General features: G+C 44.9%; 1 protein-coding gene across 1 annotated transcript; it reads right to left on the bottom strand.

Moving 5' to 3' along the window:
- Positions 1-15,268: 15,268 nt before the first annotated feature.
- Positions 15,269-15,934, bottom strand: FGFBP1 (fibroblast growth factor binding protein 1). Its single transcript, XM_006884536.1, has one exon. It carries the CDS (start codon positions 15,932-15,934, stop codon positions 15,269-15,271), a length of 666 nt encoding a protein of 221 aa, XP_006884598.1.
- Positions 15,935-19,692: the final 3,758 nt, after the last annotated feature.

Here is a 19,692-nt window from a genome sequence, read left to right as displayed (position 1 = left end):
TGGGGCAGTTCCAACTCAACTGTCCACAACAACAACTACCACCAAAAGAAGCGCCTTAGAGATAGTGCTACCAGAATGTTCCTTAGAAACAAGAATGGGGACATTGCCTTTTTTTTTTAGGCACACCTTACTATTTATTCTGACATCCTTTCTCTTTTTTGTTTTGTTTTTGGTGGTTTTTTTTTGTTTGTTTTTTTTAATTTTTTAAAACATTAATTTTAATGAAAGTTTACAGACTTAGGGTTTCTAGTCATTCATTGTTGCACTTTTCTCCCTACCCACCCCTTCCTCCCAATTCACACTTCTCCCTGAAAAGGAAAAGAAAAACTCTTTCATTGTTATGCAATCCCTCCCCCCAAGTCCACTCCACTGTGCAGCCTTCACTCTGGACTTCTGCAATGACAAGAATACCCATTCATATATCCCTTTTAAACAGTTCCCTCCCTCATGTTTCAATGCAATATACATCATTCTTCCCCATCCTTTTCTGTCTTCCCTCAACCCTGATGTCAGTCCCTTTTTACAACAGTGGCCCTAATGACATTGCCTTTTATGTACCTTGGAGGGGCCATTATGCTTGGAGAAGGATATTTCACTTGGGTAAGCTGAAGGTCAATGAAGAGATCCCAAAGAGATGACCTGACACAATGGCTCTAACAATGGTCTTCAACACAGCAGAGATTATAGGATGGCCCAACACAAGGTCAGGCAGGGTCTCCGCCATCGTTCATAGGGTTGCTTTGAATTGGCACTGACTAGATGGCATCTGACAGCAGCAGCAACAGCAACAAAGCACGGAAGATGAATCTTCCAGGCCCCGGTGACAAGACATTACACAGTGTTTGCAACAGTGGGCTCAAACATCCGGACTATGGGGAAGATAGGGGGGAATTGAACAACTTTTCATTCTCATTCTCAGCTTTTCCCTGAGTCAGAGCTGACTCCACGGCAACAGAAACAACATTCCTTTTGTGACAACAACATATTATTGTCTTTGAGTTGAAAGTTCACACAGAAAAGCAGGTTCCTATTTAGCAGTTTCTCCATGAAGTGAGGCTCACAGGCCCAGCTGGTTAACCGGTCCTTGGAAAGAGACATTCTGCTGGGAAAATTCGAGTCGGAGAAAGAGAGGAAGATGCTCAAGGAGATGGATTGACAGCATCTAGCTGCTCCGGCTTGAGCAGGACATAGGTTGTTGTGAGGACGGCACGACACAGGGCAAGGTTCACGCCTGTTGTCCAGAGCGTCACTCTGAGCCGTAGTCGACTTGATGGTACCTACCAACAACACCACGGAGTGATGCTGGTCACATTTTCTGTGCTGTGTCATCATCTACACTGGCTTCTTTCTGGTTGTCCCATTTCTGGTCCTCTAGTTTCTCACCTTTGCTTTAGAGGAGTTTTTTGTTTGTTTGTTTGTTTATTATTATTATTATTAAATTTTATTAGTTTCAATGAACATTCACAGGGATTCTGGGCTTTCACTCCTTCATTGCCGCACCATTCTCTCCACCCTCCTCCCCAGTTTGTTCTTCTTCCCCGCCATCCGAATGTCTGTTTTAATTGTCCAATTGCCACAGTGCTTGTCAAAGTCAGTTCTGATTAATCTCCTTTGTCAGTGTGTCCTTTGCCATTCCCTATCACTCCTCCCTGAGAGAGACTTCACCCTGATTCATAAGGAAAAGGGGATGGCGTATTCTCTTAGCTACTTCCTGCTGAAAAGGGACGCTGTGGGTTTCAGGGTGAAGATCTTCTCTCACTACTCTAAAGGGCCCCTTTGGCAGTAGGAAACACATAGACTATTATGGAGATTGATTTTGGAATTTAGATGCACTCTTATTGATTGTGCTTGGCCGTACATGTTCATATCCTTGAAGATGTATCATGGGGGTGTTGCAACTTAGAAGACACAAATTTGACTAACAAGTTATAAGTACATGAGTCAAAAATTATGGAAAAGTAAAAGAAAGGATTCTTTCATTGTTTTACAAACCCTCCCCCAGGTCCCCTCCACCATGTAGCCCTCGTTCTAGACTCCTGTGATGACAGAAGTACCTAGTCATATATTTTAGAGGAGTTTTTGACCATTGGGCCTCGTACTTTTCAGTCATTATTCACCAGTGATTTTACTTTGCGAGCCAATCTGACAACAGCATCCTTCGATCTCATCACGTTCTCGCTGGTGCTAGTCCTATTGGACCCCTGCAGATACTCAGTGAATGTATGGCGCAGAATTGCCGAGGTATGCAGCTGGTGAACTGAAGAGCCAGGGTTCAAGTCCTTGTCTCTCCCTCCAGATCTCACACTCTCAGCCCTGTGCCATGCCTCCTGCTAGTCCACAGCTTGCCTGCACCCCACTTCCTATGACTTACCTGGAGGAGAGGCTGAGAGTTTGGCAGGAGCTCGGAGCCCTCCAGGCAGAGAGCTGGCAGCTGCCCTAGAAAACCAGGCTCAAACGCGTCGCTTCCTGCCTCCTCGAGAAAGCTGCCAGCTTGGCTCTGGCCCTTCCGGTTCAAGGCCATTATCCATTGTCCTGGTTGACCTGTGGCCCCTGGTTCCCTTCTGGTGGCCCCTTCTACTGATTAGACTTCCCTCAGGCCTTTGGCAGTGAGATTTCATGAAAGCTCACCTGGTCTCCAGTGCCTTCCTTTGATCTGTATGTTTTCAAAACATGTTTCTAAAATCAAATCTCTAGACGTGGGCCATATCACATCATCACGTGCAAACAACGGGACAGATGCTGTGCTATTGCCATTATTATAGGTTAGAGAAAGGGCAGCCTCAGAGACCTTAGGAAAAGCAAGACGTTTTTCATAACAACAACAATAATGTTTTATTTTCAGGCACTACTGCACTCCACTCACTCATGCAACTGAACCACAAAACTGGTGAATAATGACTGAAAAGATGAGCCGTTGGCTCACATACTTTGGATATGTTGTTAGAAGGTGCTATTCCTTGGAGAAGAACATGATGCTAGGAAGGGTGGAGGGTCTGGGAAGGAGGGCAAGACCCTCAACCAGGTGGATTGATGTGGTGACTGCTGCAATGGGCTCTTGTGTGTCAGGAAGTGTGAGGATGGTACAGGATAGAACAGGGTTCAGATCTTTTGATCATAGGGTTGCTATGAGTCGTACTCAACTCGATGGCACCTAACAACAACAAGAACAACAACATATTTTTCATTACTTTAAACGATGCAATATTTCTTTCCTCTGCCTGGATAACTGCACCTCATTCTGTATCGATTTCATATAAGCACAAATAAGTGTTTGGGGATTCCCCTTCTTCACAGTACTAGCCATATTTTATTATCTTTGACACAGTCAAGAGCTTTTGTGTTTGCATGGTCAATAAAACAAAAGCAATCCTCTTTCTGATTTTCTCTGCTTTTAGACAAGACCCATCTGATGTCAACAATGGCATCACCTTTTCCATGGCCTTTTATGAATTAAATTTGAATTTATAGTAGTTTCTTGTTGATACTACTTTTTCAGTCCTTTAAAAATAATCTATAGGAAGGTTTAATTTCAGTAAGATTTTTATTTGCATGTGATATTAATTCTATTTCCCCTGTGTTTCCCACACTCTGTTGAATCACTTTTTATAAGTGGGAACAAATATGAATCTCTTTCAGTCAGTTGGCCCATTTGTTGTTGTTGTTTTGTGCCACTGAGTCACCTACGACCCATAGTGACCCTAAGTACAGTACTTTGAACCCTGCCCTTTCCTCAGCCAGTCTCACTTATTCCAACACACCAACTCCCATTGCCCCAGTTACTGTTTCAATCCATCTCATCCGTAATCTTCCTATCCTGCTCTGTCCCTCCACCCTTCTAAGCATGACGTCCTTCTCCAAGGCTTCGTCTCTCCTGGTCACATGCCCATATGTGAGACAGAGCTTCACAATCCTAGCCTCCAAGGAGAAACTTGGTTTCACCCTCTCCAAGGCAGACTTACTTTTTTTCTTGGTGGTCCATGGTATATTTAAGATTCTTCTCCAGCACCACAACTCAAAGGTGTCAGTTCTTCTGTCATCCCTAGTCATTGTCCAGCTCTCTGATGCGTCGCAAGTAATTGCGAAGACCGTGGTCTGGATTAGGTGCACCTTAGTCTCTATACTGACATTGTTGCTTCTTAGCACTCTGGAGAGATCCCTGACAGCAGATTTTGCCAATGCAGTTCATCTTTGGATTTCCTTAACTGCTGGTGCCAAGAGTTTTGATTGTTAAGCCAAGCAAGCCGTAATTGCTAACAACCTCCATCTCTTCCCCATCTATCATGGTGCTACCAATTGTCCCAGTAGTGAGACGCTTTGTCATCTTGATGTTGAGCTTCAATTCATATTGAAGACTACAATCATTGACCTTCTGCAGCAAGTGCTTCAGGTCTTCTTCAGTTTCAGCAAGCAAATTTGTGTCATCCGCATAACATAGGTTGTTGATGAGTCTACTTCCAATCTTGATGCCACATTCCTCCTCATAAATCCTAGCTTCCTGAATGATCTGTTCTGCATATAGATTGAAAAGGTATGCAGACGGGATGCATCCCTGACACACATTTTTTCTGATTTGAAACGATGCAATGTTTCCCTGCTCTGTTCTGAGGACTGCTTCCTGGTCCAAGTATAGGTTCCACAGAAGCACAATCAAGTGTTCTTGGTTTCCCATTTTCCTCAAGGTTAGCCATATTTGCTGTGATCCACATAATCAAATGTCTTTGCATAGTCAATGAAACACAGGCATTCCTCTTGTACACTTTGCTTTCTGCTAAGATTCATCTGACATTGGTGATGACGTCTCTAGTGCTATGATCTCTTCTAAACCCAGCTTGTATTTCTGGTAGTTCTCTGTCAATGTACTGTCCCAGTCATTTCTAGATAATCTTCAGTAGGATTTTGCTATAGTATGATATTGACTCATTTAAAGCAATAAAACTACAAATTCAAGGAAATAGCTCTGAGCTAAGTCATCTTTCTCTGTGGACTCTGGGGAAAGGTCCTTGTCTCCTTTCTGCGTCCATTTGTAGGTTCCTTGTGATTGTCATGCGATGGAACATCTGTCATGCCCTGTTTGTGCTTCTTCTTGGTGTCTGATCTGCTCTTGTTCTATCTAAAAAATTACTAGCTAAAAATACACCCTATATGATAAGGTCTTATCGCTATAATAAATTAGGGCATATTCCCAAATAAGATTACATTCACAGTTACAGGGTATTTACATTACAGGATTTACAGCATATTGGGGGAGGAGAATGAAGATGGCTCAATTCAGTCTTTGTTGTTGTTATGTGCCATTGATTTGCCTGTGACTCATAATGTTCCTATGTGCAACAGCTCTGAAACTTGCCCTGTCCTGTGCCTGTCTCACTGATTCTGACACATCTACCCCCCACTTCCCTAGTTACTGTGTCAATTCATCTCATCCAAGGTCTTCCTCTCTTGTGCTGTCCCTCCAGCCTTTCGAGCATGATGATCTTCTCCAAGAACTGGTCTCTCCTGGCAATATGCCCAAAGTATGTGAGATGGAGCTTCAAAATCCTAGTCTCTAAGGAGAATCTTGGTTTCATTTTCTCCAAGACAGACCTATTTGTTTTCTTAGTGGTCCATGGTATAATTCCATCCTTAGCAGTCAACAACTATGACTCCTCATCTATTACTTGCTACCCTGTTAAACTTTGCCACTGTTACTGGGGTGAGATGGTACCTCATTGTGGTTTTGATCTGCATCTCTCTTATTGCCAGCGATTTGGAGCATTTCTTCATGTGTCTGTTTGCCATTCAAATATCTTCCTCTGTGAAAATTCTTTCCATGTCTTTTGCCCATTTTGTATTGGATTGCCAGTCTCTTTCTTGTGGAGGTCCAGGAGTATTCTGTAAGTTTTTATTGTAAGACTCTTGTCTGAGATGGTACTAATATCTATCTATCTATCTATCTATCCATCTATCTCTATCTCATATATCTATCTATATCTATATCTATATCTATATCTATATATATCATCTATCTATCCATCTATCTCTATCTCATATATCTATCTATATCTATATCTATATCTATATCTATATATATCATCTATCTATCTATCTATCTATCTATCTATCTATCTATCTATCTATCATCTATATCTCCTCAGGACATTTGGATCATGAAATTGGAAGGATGGAGTTTCTGCGGACTGAGCTGAGAAAGACAGTCAGGGGCAGAGTGTGTGGGAAGTGGGTAGGCCAGTTGTTTTAATTGGTTGTGTTTATCTTTTTGATATCCGAGCAGAGATGTTGAGTGAGCAGCTGGAGATGAGGACAGAGCTCTGGCTGGAGACACAATGTGGGAGCTGTTGACATATATCTGTAGCATCACAGCATCACTAGAAGAGTTGACCCTGAGGACAGGTATGAACAGAGTAGAAGACATTGAACTGAGCACTCAGTCCAGGGCATTCAAGGGTAGAGGTCAGGGGCATGAAGAATCCCCCAGGAGTCTTAGATAGATTGGAAGCCAGTGTATAAACTCTTACAGAGCCAAACTTATCTTCTTCCTGCCTCCTGACACTTCAGGGCACGAATACAGCATTCCTAATGACCTTAGTAGAAGATGCTCCTTGAAAGGGGAATTAAGAACAAGCAGCACAATCAATAAGAATGCATCTGAATTCCAAAATCAATCTCCATAATAGTCTATGTGTTTCCTACTGCCAAAGGGGCCCTTTAGAGTAGTGAGAGAAGATCTTCACCCTGAAACCCACAGCGTCCCTTTTCAGCAGGAAGTAGCTAAGAGAATACGCCGTCCCCTTTTCCTTATGACTCAGGGTGAAGTCTCTCTCAGGGAGGAGTGATAGGGAATGGCAAAGGATACACTGACAAAGAAGATTAATCAGAACTGGCTTTGACAAGCACTGTGGCATTTGGACAAGAACAAACTGGGAGGAGGGTAGAGAGAATAGTGCAACAATGAATGAGTGGAAGCCCAAAATCTCTGTAAATGTTTATGAAAATTAATAAAATATAATTATAGAAAAAAAAAAGAACAAGCAGGCTTCATTTGGCTGATAAGTCTTTGGTTTTAACTCTCTTGAGTCATGAACTCTTCTTGGAATACTTCCTCTTTATCTCCTTGGGAAGCTCTGGTGGTTTAGAGATAAGAAATTGTGCTGCCAACTCAAAGGACATAGTTCAAATCCACCAGCTTCTCTATAGGAGAAAGATGTGCAATCTCTTGTGTGATTTCCTGCCTCTGAAAACACTTTGGAGGGTCACCTACGAGTCATTCCTGGCTTGACTGTAAGTGACAGTCCCAATCTCCTCTCTTGGCCCCCTGGGGCAATCTTCTTCATTAATACCACACTTCAAAAAGAATCAATTCTTCTTCAGTCTTCCGATTTGTTGTTCAGATTTCACATGCATGTGAAACAATTAAAAATAGCTTAAGTCAGGTGCGCCTTAGCCTTTTAGCTGACATCCTTGCTCTTTAGTACTTTAAAATAGTCCTTGACAGAAGAGTAATTCCTAAACCAACCTTCTTCTCTCCTCGACCCTATAGGTTTCGCCTAGGAGGGGCCACAAGAAATGTTTTTTGTTTGTTTTTTTTTATAAACTTACTATGGTAACATACACATAACACAGCATACACCATCTCAATGATTTCTACATGTACAAGTCAATAACACTAATTATACACCTAAACTATTTAAATAAAATTGTTATTTTATACTGGTTTACTTACAAACTTCATATACATTGTTTTTCACAGCATATCTTTTCCATTTCCTTTACCCATCCCTCCCTCCATTCATCAAATTGTGCAATCTTATGATTAACCAACACCCCCCACCCATCCTCACCACCTATTCCCACCCTTTCCCCCTTGGATCCTCATACATTTTCTACAGTAAGGGTCTAGTATTTGTCCTTATGAGAATGAGTTAGTCCACTCAGCATAATGCTCTCCAGTCCCTCCCAAGTTAGATAGTGACTTACAAAATCTTTGTTTCCGCATGCTGCATAGCATTCCATTGTGACTGTACCACAATGTCTCAATCTGTTTGATTGTGGTTGGACATTCAGGCTGTTATCATGTTCTTGTGATGGAGAATAACGCTGCTGTGAACATTGGTGTACAAGTCTCCATGTGTCTCTTAAAGTACCTTAAACCATTCTTGCTACCCTTTTTCAAACCACTCCACCACCATCAGCATACAACCAAGACCACTTCTGTCTTCCATCTCACTCCAATGGTTGGAATAAGGATTCCACCCATTATTGAGCTGTGGTTTCTATATGTTCCCCACCTAATGTAGGTGATTGTAGACGTGTCATCTTGTTATCATAGGTGTGTCAACTTATGCCTGGCTTATGATGCCTTCAAAGCTCATCTCTGCTGTGGCAGCATGTAGACCTCACTGTCCCTTCTGGCTGAGTAGTATTTCATTGTGTGTATAGAGTACATGATGGTCCATTCATCTGTTGATGGGCATTTAAGTTACTGTGAAAAGTGCTGCTGTGATCATGGGTCTACAAGTTTAATACATGCTCTCTTGCTACATTATGATGAAGAAAAGACGGAAATTGCAGACAACTTCATTTTACTTGGATCCACAATCAACATCTTTGGTATCAGTAGTCAGGAGGTCAGGAGAGTTTTTGCATTGACCAAGTCTACTTTCAGGGACCTCTCTAAGGCCATGAGGAGCAATGATCTTAGTTTTAAGATTAAGGGGCACCTGATTCAGGCCATAATATTTTCTTTTTTAAAAAGAATATTATTAATTTCAATGAAAATTTACAGAGACTTTGGATTTCCATTCATTCATTGTTGCACTTTTCGCCCCTCCTAATCCTCTGCCCTAGTATACTACCATCTTTGAAAAGTAAAAGAAAAAATCTTTCATTGTTTTACAAACCCTCCCCCAGGTCCACTCTACTATGCAACCTTCACTCTGGACTCCTGTCATGACAGAAATACCCAATCACATATCCCTTTTAAACAGTTTTCTCCCTCATCTGTTTCAATGCAGTATACATTATTGAACCCATCTTTCTCAGTCTTCCCCCAACCCCGATGTCAGTCCTGTTTTACAACAGTGGCACCATGCAGTATTTGTCTTTTTGGGACTGAGATACTTCAATAAGCATAATGCCCTCCAGGGTCACCCATTTTGAATAATACTGCATGAATTCCTTGTTTTTCAACGCAGCATAGTATTCCATTGTGTGAATATACCACATCTGCTCTATCCATTTGTTTGTTGATGGGCACTTAGGTTGTTTCCAACTCCTTGCTATTGTGAACAAAGCTGCAATAAACATTGGTGTGCACATATCTGCATATATGTCAGTTATGGTCTTTGGGGTATATTCTCAGTAGTGGAATTGCTTGGTCAAATGGTATCTCTATTTGCAACTTTTTAAGAAAGCACCGTACCACCTTCCACAGTGGTTGCACCATTTTACACTCCCACCAATAGTGAATAAGGGATCCAGTGGCCATAATCTTTTCAATCATTTGCTGTGTATCTGAAAGCTGGGCAATGAATAGGATGACAGAGGAATTGCTGCCTTTAAGCTGTGATGCTGGAGAAGAGCACCGAACATCCTATAGACTGTCAAAAAACAGAGTTATTCCTTTGCAGGTACAACCAGAGTGTTCCTTGTAGGCAAAGAAGCCAAAGCTTTGTATCACATAGTTATGGCATGTTGCTAGGACAGGCTATTCCTTAGAGAAGGGTGTCATGCTTGGAAAGGTGGCAGGTTAGCAAAAGAAAGGAAGACCCTTGACCACATGCTTGACTCATACATCAATGCCTTCAAATATGTCAGAGATTGTGAGGATGACACGGGATAGGACAAGGTTCAGACCTGTTTATACAGTTGTGTTGAGTTGTACTCAAGTTGTACAATAGCACCTAACAACAACACCAACACCTTACGTATTTTGGTATGAGACATTTTTGAGCGATATGTGAGTCTTAAGAAAATCAGCACACTGGATATTATCTGGCCCAAACTCTTTGACTTCCTTTGCTTGTTCTACTGGCACTGGCTTAGGAGGGCAGGTGGGGAAAGTAGATAAAGGGTGCGTGGCCTGGGTGAGAGGGGCAGGGAGCCAGCGATTCAAGTTGGCATTTGTGTATCTGCACATTAGTGCAGGAAGTCAGGGCTGCCTACAGGGAGAGGCCCATCTCTGCTAAGTTGTGAGTTTTTATCCAAGAATGAAAACATCTCTCTGCTGAATGGCTTTGGGGCATTCAGACACAACGGCTTTCATCACCTCTTACCTACCTGAAGACTTCCTGGCTCTGGCCGTCAAAGAGAACCATTGCATAAAGAACACACATGCATGTCCATCCCCATGGACACACATATATACACATACACATACATTTATGTGTGCGTATATGAACATACATACATGTATACACACGTTCATATGTACCTACTTGTCTGTATTCAAAAGCTGGCTTCTCTACTTCGTATCTAGAAAGTTTTCATAGGCAATATATGGAGAACTAAGCTGGAAAGAAGCTAATAAAACGGTTTGGCTTCTAAGGGGTTTTTCCCTTCTGAAAAACATACACAACAAGTCATAGGCCTAGTTAACAATTTTCACACGTGCAGTTAGTGACAAAGGCTACCTACTTCATACTGTGCATCATTCTTTACTTCTATTGTTTCACTACCGTTAACACATACTCTTTGCCTGTTGTTAAGTTCTTTGGTGTTTTTTTTGTTTTGTTTTTTTTTAATTGAAAAAAATACATGTTGAACATCCTCAGAATGTGATGATGGTGGAAAGTTGAACCAAATGGAAATGTTGGTTGGTAGAGCTTTCTAGAATGTGTTGGGGGAAATGAAGAGGACTCACATTCAAGTGTCGCCTGTGTCTGTAAATGTTACTCTTCTTTTATCAAGTGGAAGTCCAAGAACTTGTGGTCTATCTTTCACTGTCCTACAGACCCAGACCCACCCAGAATGGCTGGTGGATTTGAGCCACCAACACGTCTGAGCAGCCTAACACATAACACACAACACCACCAAAATCTCTTTCCATAAAAACCGCAAGCCTGGAAATCCTACGGTGTAGGTCTTCTCTGTCCTGTAGGGTTACGTATGAGCCCGGTCAACTTGACATTGATGGGTTTTATTTTATGTTTTGGCAACATCTCAGACTCATTACTGCAGAGTTGGAATTTACTCATAGCTTAGCTGACCTCCAGCAGGTTTTCCAAGGCTGTAAATGAGGAGATTTCTTGTCTTTCTCCCTCAGAGAGAGAGTTGATGGCTTTGAACCACCAGAGAGGTTTGGGTTTGGGGTTAGCAGAGCAACTTCCTACCAACCAGAGTTCATTGTAGAGATTTTTTTTTAAAAAAAGATAAACAGTAACACTTAACCACTGAGTAGGATCAACTCACAACTGACCCTCCAGTGGGTTTCAGAGGCTATACATTACTTGGGAGGAGACTGCCCCGCTTTCTCTCAAGAAGCAAATAACTGGTAGATTCAAACTGCATGCCTTTGGGTTTGCACCACCACTCCTTACCCAGTAGGCTACCGAAACTCCCCTGTTGCTCGTTGTTAGGTGCTGTTGAGTTGAGTATGACTCATAGCGACCCTATAAACAAAAGATCTGAACCTAGTCCTGTCCCGTGCCATCCTCACACTTCCTGACACACAAGAGCACATTGCGACAGTCACCATGTCAATCCAACTGGTGGAGGGTCTTCCTCTCCTTTGCTGACCCTCCACCCTTCTCGACATCATGTCCCTCTCCAAGGAGTAGCCCCTCCTAGCAACATTTCCAAAGTATGTGAGGCAAAGCTTCATCATTCTTGCTTCCAAAGAGCACTCTGAATGCACCTTCTTCATGACATACCTGTTCATCCTCTTAGCTATCCATGGGATATTCAGTGATTTTCTCCAACACCACAGCTCAAAGGCATCAATTCTTCTTCTGTCATCCTTATTCATTGTCCAGGTCTTGGATGCATAGCTAGCACTTGGGAAGACTGTGGCCTGAATCAGATACACCTTAGTCCTCAAACTGACATCATTACTACTCAATAATTTGGGAAGGTCCCTAACTGCAGATTTTCCCAGTGCAACACGTCTCCTTATTACCTGACTTCTCATACCAATGGTGTTAATTGTGAATTCTAGCAAGATGAAGCTGTTGATAATTTTAATCTCCATCCATCATGACACTGCCTATTGATCCAGTGGTAAGAATCATTTTTTCTTGATGTTAAGACACAATCCATACTGAAGGCGGCATTCCTTGATCTTCTGCAAAAAAAATACTTCAAATCCTTCTCACTTTCAGCAAGCAAGGTTGTGTCATCTGCATAACGCAGGCTGTTGATGAGTTTCCCTCCAATTCTGATTCCACTTTTCTCTTCATAGAGTCCAGCTACTTGGATAATTTGCTCAGCATATAGATTAAAGAGATATGGAGATAGAATACAACCCTGGTGCACTCCCTTCCCAATTCCAAACCATGCAGTGCTCCCCTGCTCTGTTCGCACAACAGCCTCCTGATCCAGGTTCCACATGAGCACAATCAAGTGCTCTAGAATTCTCATTCTTCTCAATGTCAGCCACAACTTGTCACAATCCACAGAATCAAACACCTTTGCATAATCAATAGAGCACAAATAGACATTCTTCTGGTATTCATTACTTTCAGCCAAAATCCATCTGATACCAGTAATAATATCCCTGGTGCCACAGCCTCTTCTAAACACCACTTGAACTTCTGGCAATTTCCTATCTATGTTCTTGTCCAGTCATTTTTTAATGCTCTTCAGCAATATTTTGCTTGCATGTGATATCACTGATATTGTATTAATGAGCTCATTGAGTAAAGAATCAGTCCTTTGATTAGTTTTGGAACCTTTGTTCTGGGTCTAGAAGACTCTACCATAAATACTACCATAAATTCTATCATAAATACTCAACTTGCTCAATTCCTCACTTCATTCCAATCACAAAAGTTATGTCTTAGAATGTCCCTACTAGATTAAAAATAGAATCTACATGCTGTCTAAAACCCCAGTTGTCTCCTTGACTTCCCCATCAGAACCTGGCCATTTGCCATTTCTTCTGACGGATAGATCTGTCTTCTCTGTCTCTTGCACATACAAGAGCTTGTCCTCTCCCACTGTGCATTCCCCGATCAGTTCTATGCATGGCCATCTCCCCAACACCTGGGACAGAGTCTGCTAAGAAACTTCTGTTGAATAAATAACTTCAATGAGTATGTTGTTGTTATGTGCCATTGAGTTGAGTAAGACTCATTGTCATATGACCCTATATGAACCACAGCTCCATAGCTCTGAACCCTGCTCTATCTTGAGCCAATCTCACTGTTTCTGGCCCACTTACCCTCATTACTCAAGTTTCTGTGTCAATCCATCTCATCCAGGGCTTTCCTCTCCTACGCTGTCCCTTGGCCCTTCCAAGCATGGTATCCTTCCCCAAAGACTCATTCCTCTTGACCACATGCCCCAAATGGGTGAGACAAGTCTCAAAATCCTTGCCTCCAATGAAAGCTCAGTCTCACTCTCTATATGCACATGCAATGTGTAGAAAGAGCTTGTTACAGTGTCTGGCACCCAGTAAGTGATAAATATTCATTTTTTTATGAGAATGATGTTTCACTCGGTGTTGATGATGATGCGTCAGTGCCACTCTCAGGCTGCCACATTCTGGATTTGTCGTTGACAGTGGACCTCGTGGTTCCATCCCCCACTGTTATCTAGATAGATATAGGCAGTCAGTGCCCTGTCTGACTTCTGCTCCTCACATGTCTCTCTTTGTGGAATTAGGACAAACAATTGGGAACTATTAGTCCTTCAAGAGATTACAGGCTATATTTTAAGCTTCTCAGTGAAGATAAAGCCTGCTCAAGGCAAGAAGACAAGAAAAACTATGGGGTGCAATCTTTTTCTTCGCCAAGCACATTTTATCAGAGCTTTCCCCTCACAGCACAACTCAGACATTCATTTCAAACTTATTTCAGCCTGCCTGACCCAATTAGAGGTATTTCCAATGGCATCATATACATGCGTAAGTTCAGCAAGGAATAAGGAAGAGAAAAGAGTTGAGGCCTTTGAATTATGATGTAGATGAAGAAAATTGCATGGTCTCCAAAAAAGAACAAACAAATCTGTCTTGGAAAAAGGTACAGCCAGAATGTTCGTTAGGGCAAAGGTGGTGAGACTTCATCTAACCTACTTTAAGCAAGTTATCAGGTGGGGACAGTCTGGAAAATGACGTCCTGCTTGGAAAAGTGGAAGGTCGGGGAAAGAGAGAAAAACCTTCGAGGAGATGGGTTGGCATGGTGGCTGGGACAGTGGACTTGAGCACAGCAGGGGTCAGGAGGATGCCCAAGGCCAGCAGGGCTTCATTCTGCTGTCCACGGGGTCGCTATGGGTCAGAGCTGACAGGATGGTGTATATGACCAACAGTAACTCATTCCATTCACCCTACCTGCATTGCAGCTTCCAGAAGTTCACCATTGTTTGTTTCCATTCCCGTTCCCCTCAGTGCCTAAAGAGTCCTGTCTTCTAGTTCTATCCACAAACTCCTATCTTCTTTTCAAAACCCAGCTCCCACGTCACCTTCTCCATGAAGCCCACCCTCAGACCTCTAAGCAGAATGTGACTCCTCTCTTTCTTTCTGATATATACCGTGACTTCCCTCTCCCTCCCACAGTCACCTCACCACAGGGGCTAGACTTCCCCAAGCTTCAAGCCCTCCTGCAGGTGGGCTCTGGCATCGAGCACTGTGGAGTAACAGGTGCAAGGAAGAAGCAGGGATTCTGGAGTTGGTGATGTTAGAGACTGACACAGACCCTTCCTTCAATCTTTCCCCACCCGTTCCTCCCCATCTATGGAAGCCTGTCCATTAGGAGTCAGAGTTTAATTAAGCAGACACAGAGAAACCAAACAATGGCCAAAGGGTTGTCTGCAAACCGCCCAGCTTTATTCTCAGTTAACTCAACAGAAACACATCCCGCTAAACTCATGAGTCTGGTGAATTCAGGCCAAAGTAGGCCTTCCAGTCAGTCATGAAGGATGATGGGCCTTGGGAACACTCAAAATCTCACATGCCAGGGAGTGAATACATAGCAAATACCACAACACAAGTAGAAAGGGACCGGACCTGTTTAAATACAGCGTGGCCCTCCCTCAGCGCAATGGTCTGTCTCTTAGGGGGCTCTGCGGAGCTTAGAGGCCCCCTGCCCAGCGCGCTTAGCACGGCCCCCTCCCCAGCTCAGGAGCACGACGTGTCCTGCAGCATGGACAGGAAGAACCTGCAGATGGAACCCCAGGATTCTCCACAGTACTCCTCGACCAGCTTCCCCTGGTACTGGAGGTCGGCGTCCTGGTCACACTTAGGGTCACTATCACCCTTAGGTGGCATCTGCGTTTCTGCAGGGATGGTTCCTTGGGTCTCAAGAACCACAGTGGGCTTTCGGGTGGTGGATCTGTCGCCGGAGACCAGAGTGGAGTTGAGCATCCTGAGATGGGCAGCCGGAACCTTCTTCCCGCACAGCTTGGTCTTGAGGACCGTCTTGGGCTCTGCGCACACGTTGGCCTGTCGAGCCAGCGTCCGGCCCATCTGTTTCCAGTAGGCCTTGCTTTGGGTGACAAACTCCATGCACAAGTGTGGATCGCCAGCGAAGAAGCAGCTGAACTGGCCTTCCTCTCCGGAGCACTCGACTTTCAACGTGGCCCTGGGCATCTCCTGCACCACAGCCCACCTGCACTCCGCCTGGCCCGGGGTGCGGAAGCGGCCCCTGGGGGCGCGCAAGCGGGGCTGCCCTCCAGGCCCCTCGCCTTGCGCCTTCTTCCTCCCTCTCTCCTTCTTGCCTTCCACAGAGAGCAGCGGGACAGCCAGGAGGACGACGGAGAGCAGGGCGAGGCTCGAGATCTTCATGGCTTCAGCTCAGGGGAACCTGTTTGACAGAGGACAGGTGAGTCAGCGCTGGCCCAACAACAAGGCCGCCCGCGGCAACCTGCCGCCCTGGCACAGACTTACTAAGCTGGGCAACGTTCTCGCTCCCGGGAAGACCAGGGCAGCGGCCTCTCTGTACTCCCATTTCCACTTGACTTGCACTTTGAGTATCACAGACGATTCCCATCCCGCCCTGACCTCCTCCACGCCTCCATTCACACCTTCCCTCACCAGGCATGGCTGAGCGCCCTCTGCAAGACAAGCCTGGGACGTGCGCTTGGGGAATGAAAAGATCTTGCGTCCTGGGTGCCTAAGTGACTATTTACTTGGGGATTCCCAAAGCGTGGACCTGAAGTTGACCCCCTCTCTGCCCTCCACCTGTCCCTCTCCTCTCTGGCTCTCAGCTTCTTTACCTGGAAATCCAGGTGTCAGATAAGGGAAGGACAAATTCTCTCCCAGCTGCAGCCACTAGCTTTCTAGGTCACACTTCCACCTGCGCTAAGATAACCACAGACCAAGAAAGGATGCAGTGGGTCAAAGTGTCCTGAGTGGTGATGTTTGGCGCGACTGGTGAATGTGGTTGGAGTCTGGACGCACCGAGGTGGAGCAGGTGAAGGAAAGGTTGCAGGTTAGAGAGTGTTTCACCTTGACTGGGATGAAACAAGACATAGGGAAAAGGTGAATTTCTGCCGCAGTAGTTTGACTACAAGGTGCAAGGTATCCCTGATTTCTAGACCCCAGTGCTAGGCATACGGAATGTCTCAATCAACACTTTATGCTGCACTAAATAGGATGGCTGTCCAAGGTCAGGAAATAGTGTGAATCTGAACAGGTGAGCATTAAAAACTCCAGGCTTCAAAGAAATCTCATTTCACTTTGACATCAGTGGCCTAGTGGGTAAGGAGTTGTGCTTCCAACCCTAAGATAGGCAGTTCAAATCCACCAGTCACTCCATGGGAGAAAGAGGAGCAATTTTTGACCTATTTATAACCCACTGGAGGGTCAGCTTTGAGTTAGTCCCAAATTAACAACACATAACAACAATAACATGTGCGTACTAAGTAAACAGCCCTGTTTAAACACTCATCTGCTAACTGAAAGTTCAGTGGTTTGAACCCACCAGGCACCACCTGAGAGCAAGACGTGGCAGTCTGCTTTGACAAAGCTCTACAGCCTTTGAAATCCCATGAGGAAGTTCCACCGGTGCTGTAGGGTGTCTGTAATGGGGGCCGACTCAACAGCAAGGGCTTAGCTTTGATTTTGTCTGTGCTAAGCTGAGTTCCTGGGTGGCACAACCAGTAAGGCGCTCTATTACTGACTGGCAGGTTGACAGTTCAAACTCGCTCAGAGGTGCCTCAGGACAAAGTCCTGGTGTTCTGCTTCCTGCAGGTCACGCACTTGAGAACCCATCAGAATATAGCTCTATTCTGCACAAGCAGGGCTCTGTGAGAAAAACAGGCTTGAAGGAAACTGGCTTGGTTGCTAACCACACGGTCAGTGATTTGAACTCACCACCCGTTCTTTGAGAGAAGGAAGTGGTAAACGCCGTGGAGCAGCTCTGCTCTGTCCTGGATATTGCTGTAGGTTGGACTTGAGTGGACAGCACAGCACACAGCAGTGTCCCAGCGTTTGACTGTCCCCGGATTAATTCTTCCAAAGATCCTCCAGGCAACTGTCTCTGTCAGGAGCCCCAGGTAACAGGTGTGGCAGTTAACACTCAGGCAGGTAAATAAACGATGAGAGCCCATGGTGAACAAGATGCCAGCTTCTCTCTGGGCCATCTCTCCCCCTTTTAATCACTTTCCTTCTCCCCTTTGACTAATATTCACGTTGATTCAAAAGTGCTTACGAGCTCAATCAGGTTTTCAGTGGCAGTCAATGAATGATGAATAAGGTATTTCAGATTGCCCATGCCCCGACTGAAAAGAAAAGACCACGTTCTGTCTGAAAAAGTGGGGCAGGCCCAGGAAATGACCCTTGTACCATGCCTACCCTGTGTGTACTGACTCTTTGTAGAAAAGGGAGGTGACAGGTAACAGTCTCAAAAGGTGATCTCCAGCTGCAGAGGACTGAGATTGGAGACTGGACATGCCAGGTGAAAACCCAGGGCTTCTCACAGGTTAGGGGCTTGGTCCTCACAGTTTCCACTGGTTCTAGACCCCTGGGAACTGGAAGGTTTGTGTGGAGCAGGCAGGAGGAGGTAAGGAAACAAGAGAGAGCGAGGCTCTTACCTTGTCCTGAGGCTGCGGGTCCAGAGGTATCCTGGACGCTAGAGGGAAAATCTTGCCTTGCAGCGGGCACGAGCCGAGGGCACAAGGGCAGTGGGGAAGGCTATTTAAAAGTACAAGCTGGTAAGCTGTGGCAACACCCACCGTGGACCTGCCTTTGCTCACGCTCCACCCAACCACGCCCCCTCGGCAGTTTCCTCCCCAGAATGTGCTGGGCTAACGTTCCTGGAGCACTCACTGTGGTCACACGTGTACTGAAATGGAAATGTTACAGTGGCCCCTGCACTAGAATGACACGCCAATTCGTGAAGTGTTCCCTGTCTCTGACTGCAGCAGTGGGCTCAAGTGGCTCAGACCACACGAGGGTGGCACAGGACTGGACAGGGTTCGTGTCTGGTGTTCATGGGGTCACAATGGGTCATACTTGACCACACTTGACAGCAGCAATGCTCCAGGACGGGTTTACATGCACCTGGAAGCTTACCTCCACCAAGTCATCCCCTGGTGCCTGCAGCTCAGACGGGAGCACTTCGTAGCCATGGGAAGACCCTCTGCTGGAAAGACCCATCACTGTGCCGTCCACACGGGGAATATGCACAGCAACCATCACTGTCACAACTGCCCAGCGCTAAGCTCATTAAACCCTCATTAAAACCCAATCACACTCACACTTCGGTGGTACCATTCAAATTCTCCCCATTTCAGAACTGCAGACGTTGTGGTTTGGAGATACACACCTGTTTGTTAACATCAACCTGGGCAGAGGAGGAGCCCAGAGTTCAAACCCACGTCGATCCTCTGCACCTTTGATCTGGACAGTCCTATCCACCCCCATCCCCCAGCTAAATATTTGGGGAATGAATGATGAGAAAACCATCTGGACTTTTGAGTCTGTATTTTCACAACACTAACCAAGTTACTGGTGTGGACAGAGGGTCTGGACAAGAGGGAATTCTTGATGCAAGGACTTCTATGGAAAATATCTGCCTCTGCTCCAAGTGCAGGGACGCCGTACAGAACAGCCACACACCAGCAATGTCTCGGTGCCAGAAAGATCTGTTCCAGCATCTCTTTGGATGTGTGACTTTCCCCCAAGCTACTTCACCCCTCTGAGCTTCCATTGTTCTCATCTACAAATTTCTGACAATAATTGCTATAGTCGTCACGGGCTGTGGAGTTAGGGCTGACTCCCAGCGGACCGTCCAGCAGGTGTTCAGGGCAGGAAATCACACAGAAGATTTTTCCATCTCCTCTCTCAGAGCAGCTGACGAATTCAAACCATAGACCTTTGGGTTGGCAGTGCAACTCCTTATCACTAGGCCCCCAGAGCTTCCTGCTGACCATAATATCTCTTCATGAAGTTTGCAGAAAAACTCCGAGGGCATAGAGTTTAATGTGCTGGTTGCTAACCAAGGAGTCAGTGGTTAAGTCCACCAATTTCTCCAGGCAGTTGCCGCCTGTAGAGATTTACAACCGCAGAAACTCAATTGGGGGGAGCAGGTCCTTATGCAT

Source organism: Elephantulus edwardii, unplaced genomic scaffold (genome assembly GCF_000299155.1).
Source record: "Elephantulus edwardii isolate Elephantulus edwardi_28Jun2011 unplaced genomic scaffold, EleEdw1.0 scaffold00035, whole genome shotgun sequence".
NCBI lineage: Eukaryota > Metazoa > Chordata > Mammalia > Macroscelidea > Macroscelididae > Elephantulus > Elephantulus edwardii.
The sequence above is the reverse complement of the archived record's forward strand: the minus strand, read 5'-3'. Positions and strand labels throughout refer to the sequence as shown.

What these genes read in the sequence shown, in the direction of transcription:
- FGFBP1 (XM_006884536.1), bottom strand. Translation starts at nt 15,934, where the DNA reads ATGAAGATCTCGAGCCTCGCCCTGCTCTCCGTCGTCCTCCTGGCTGTC.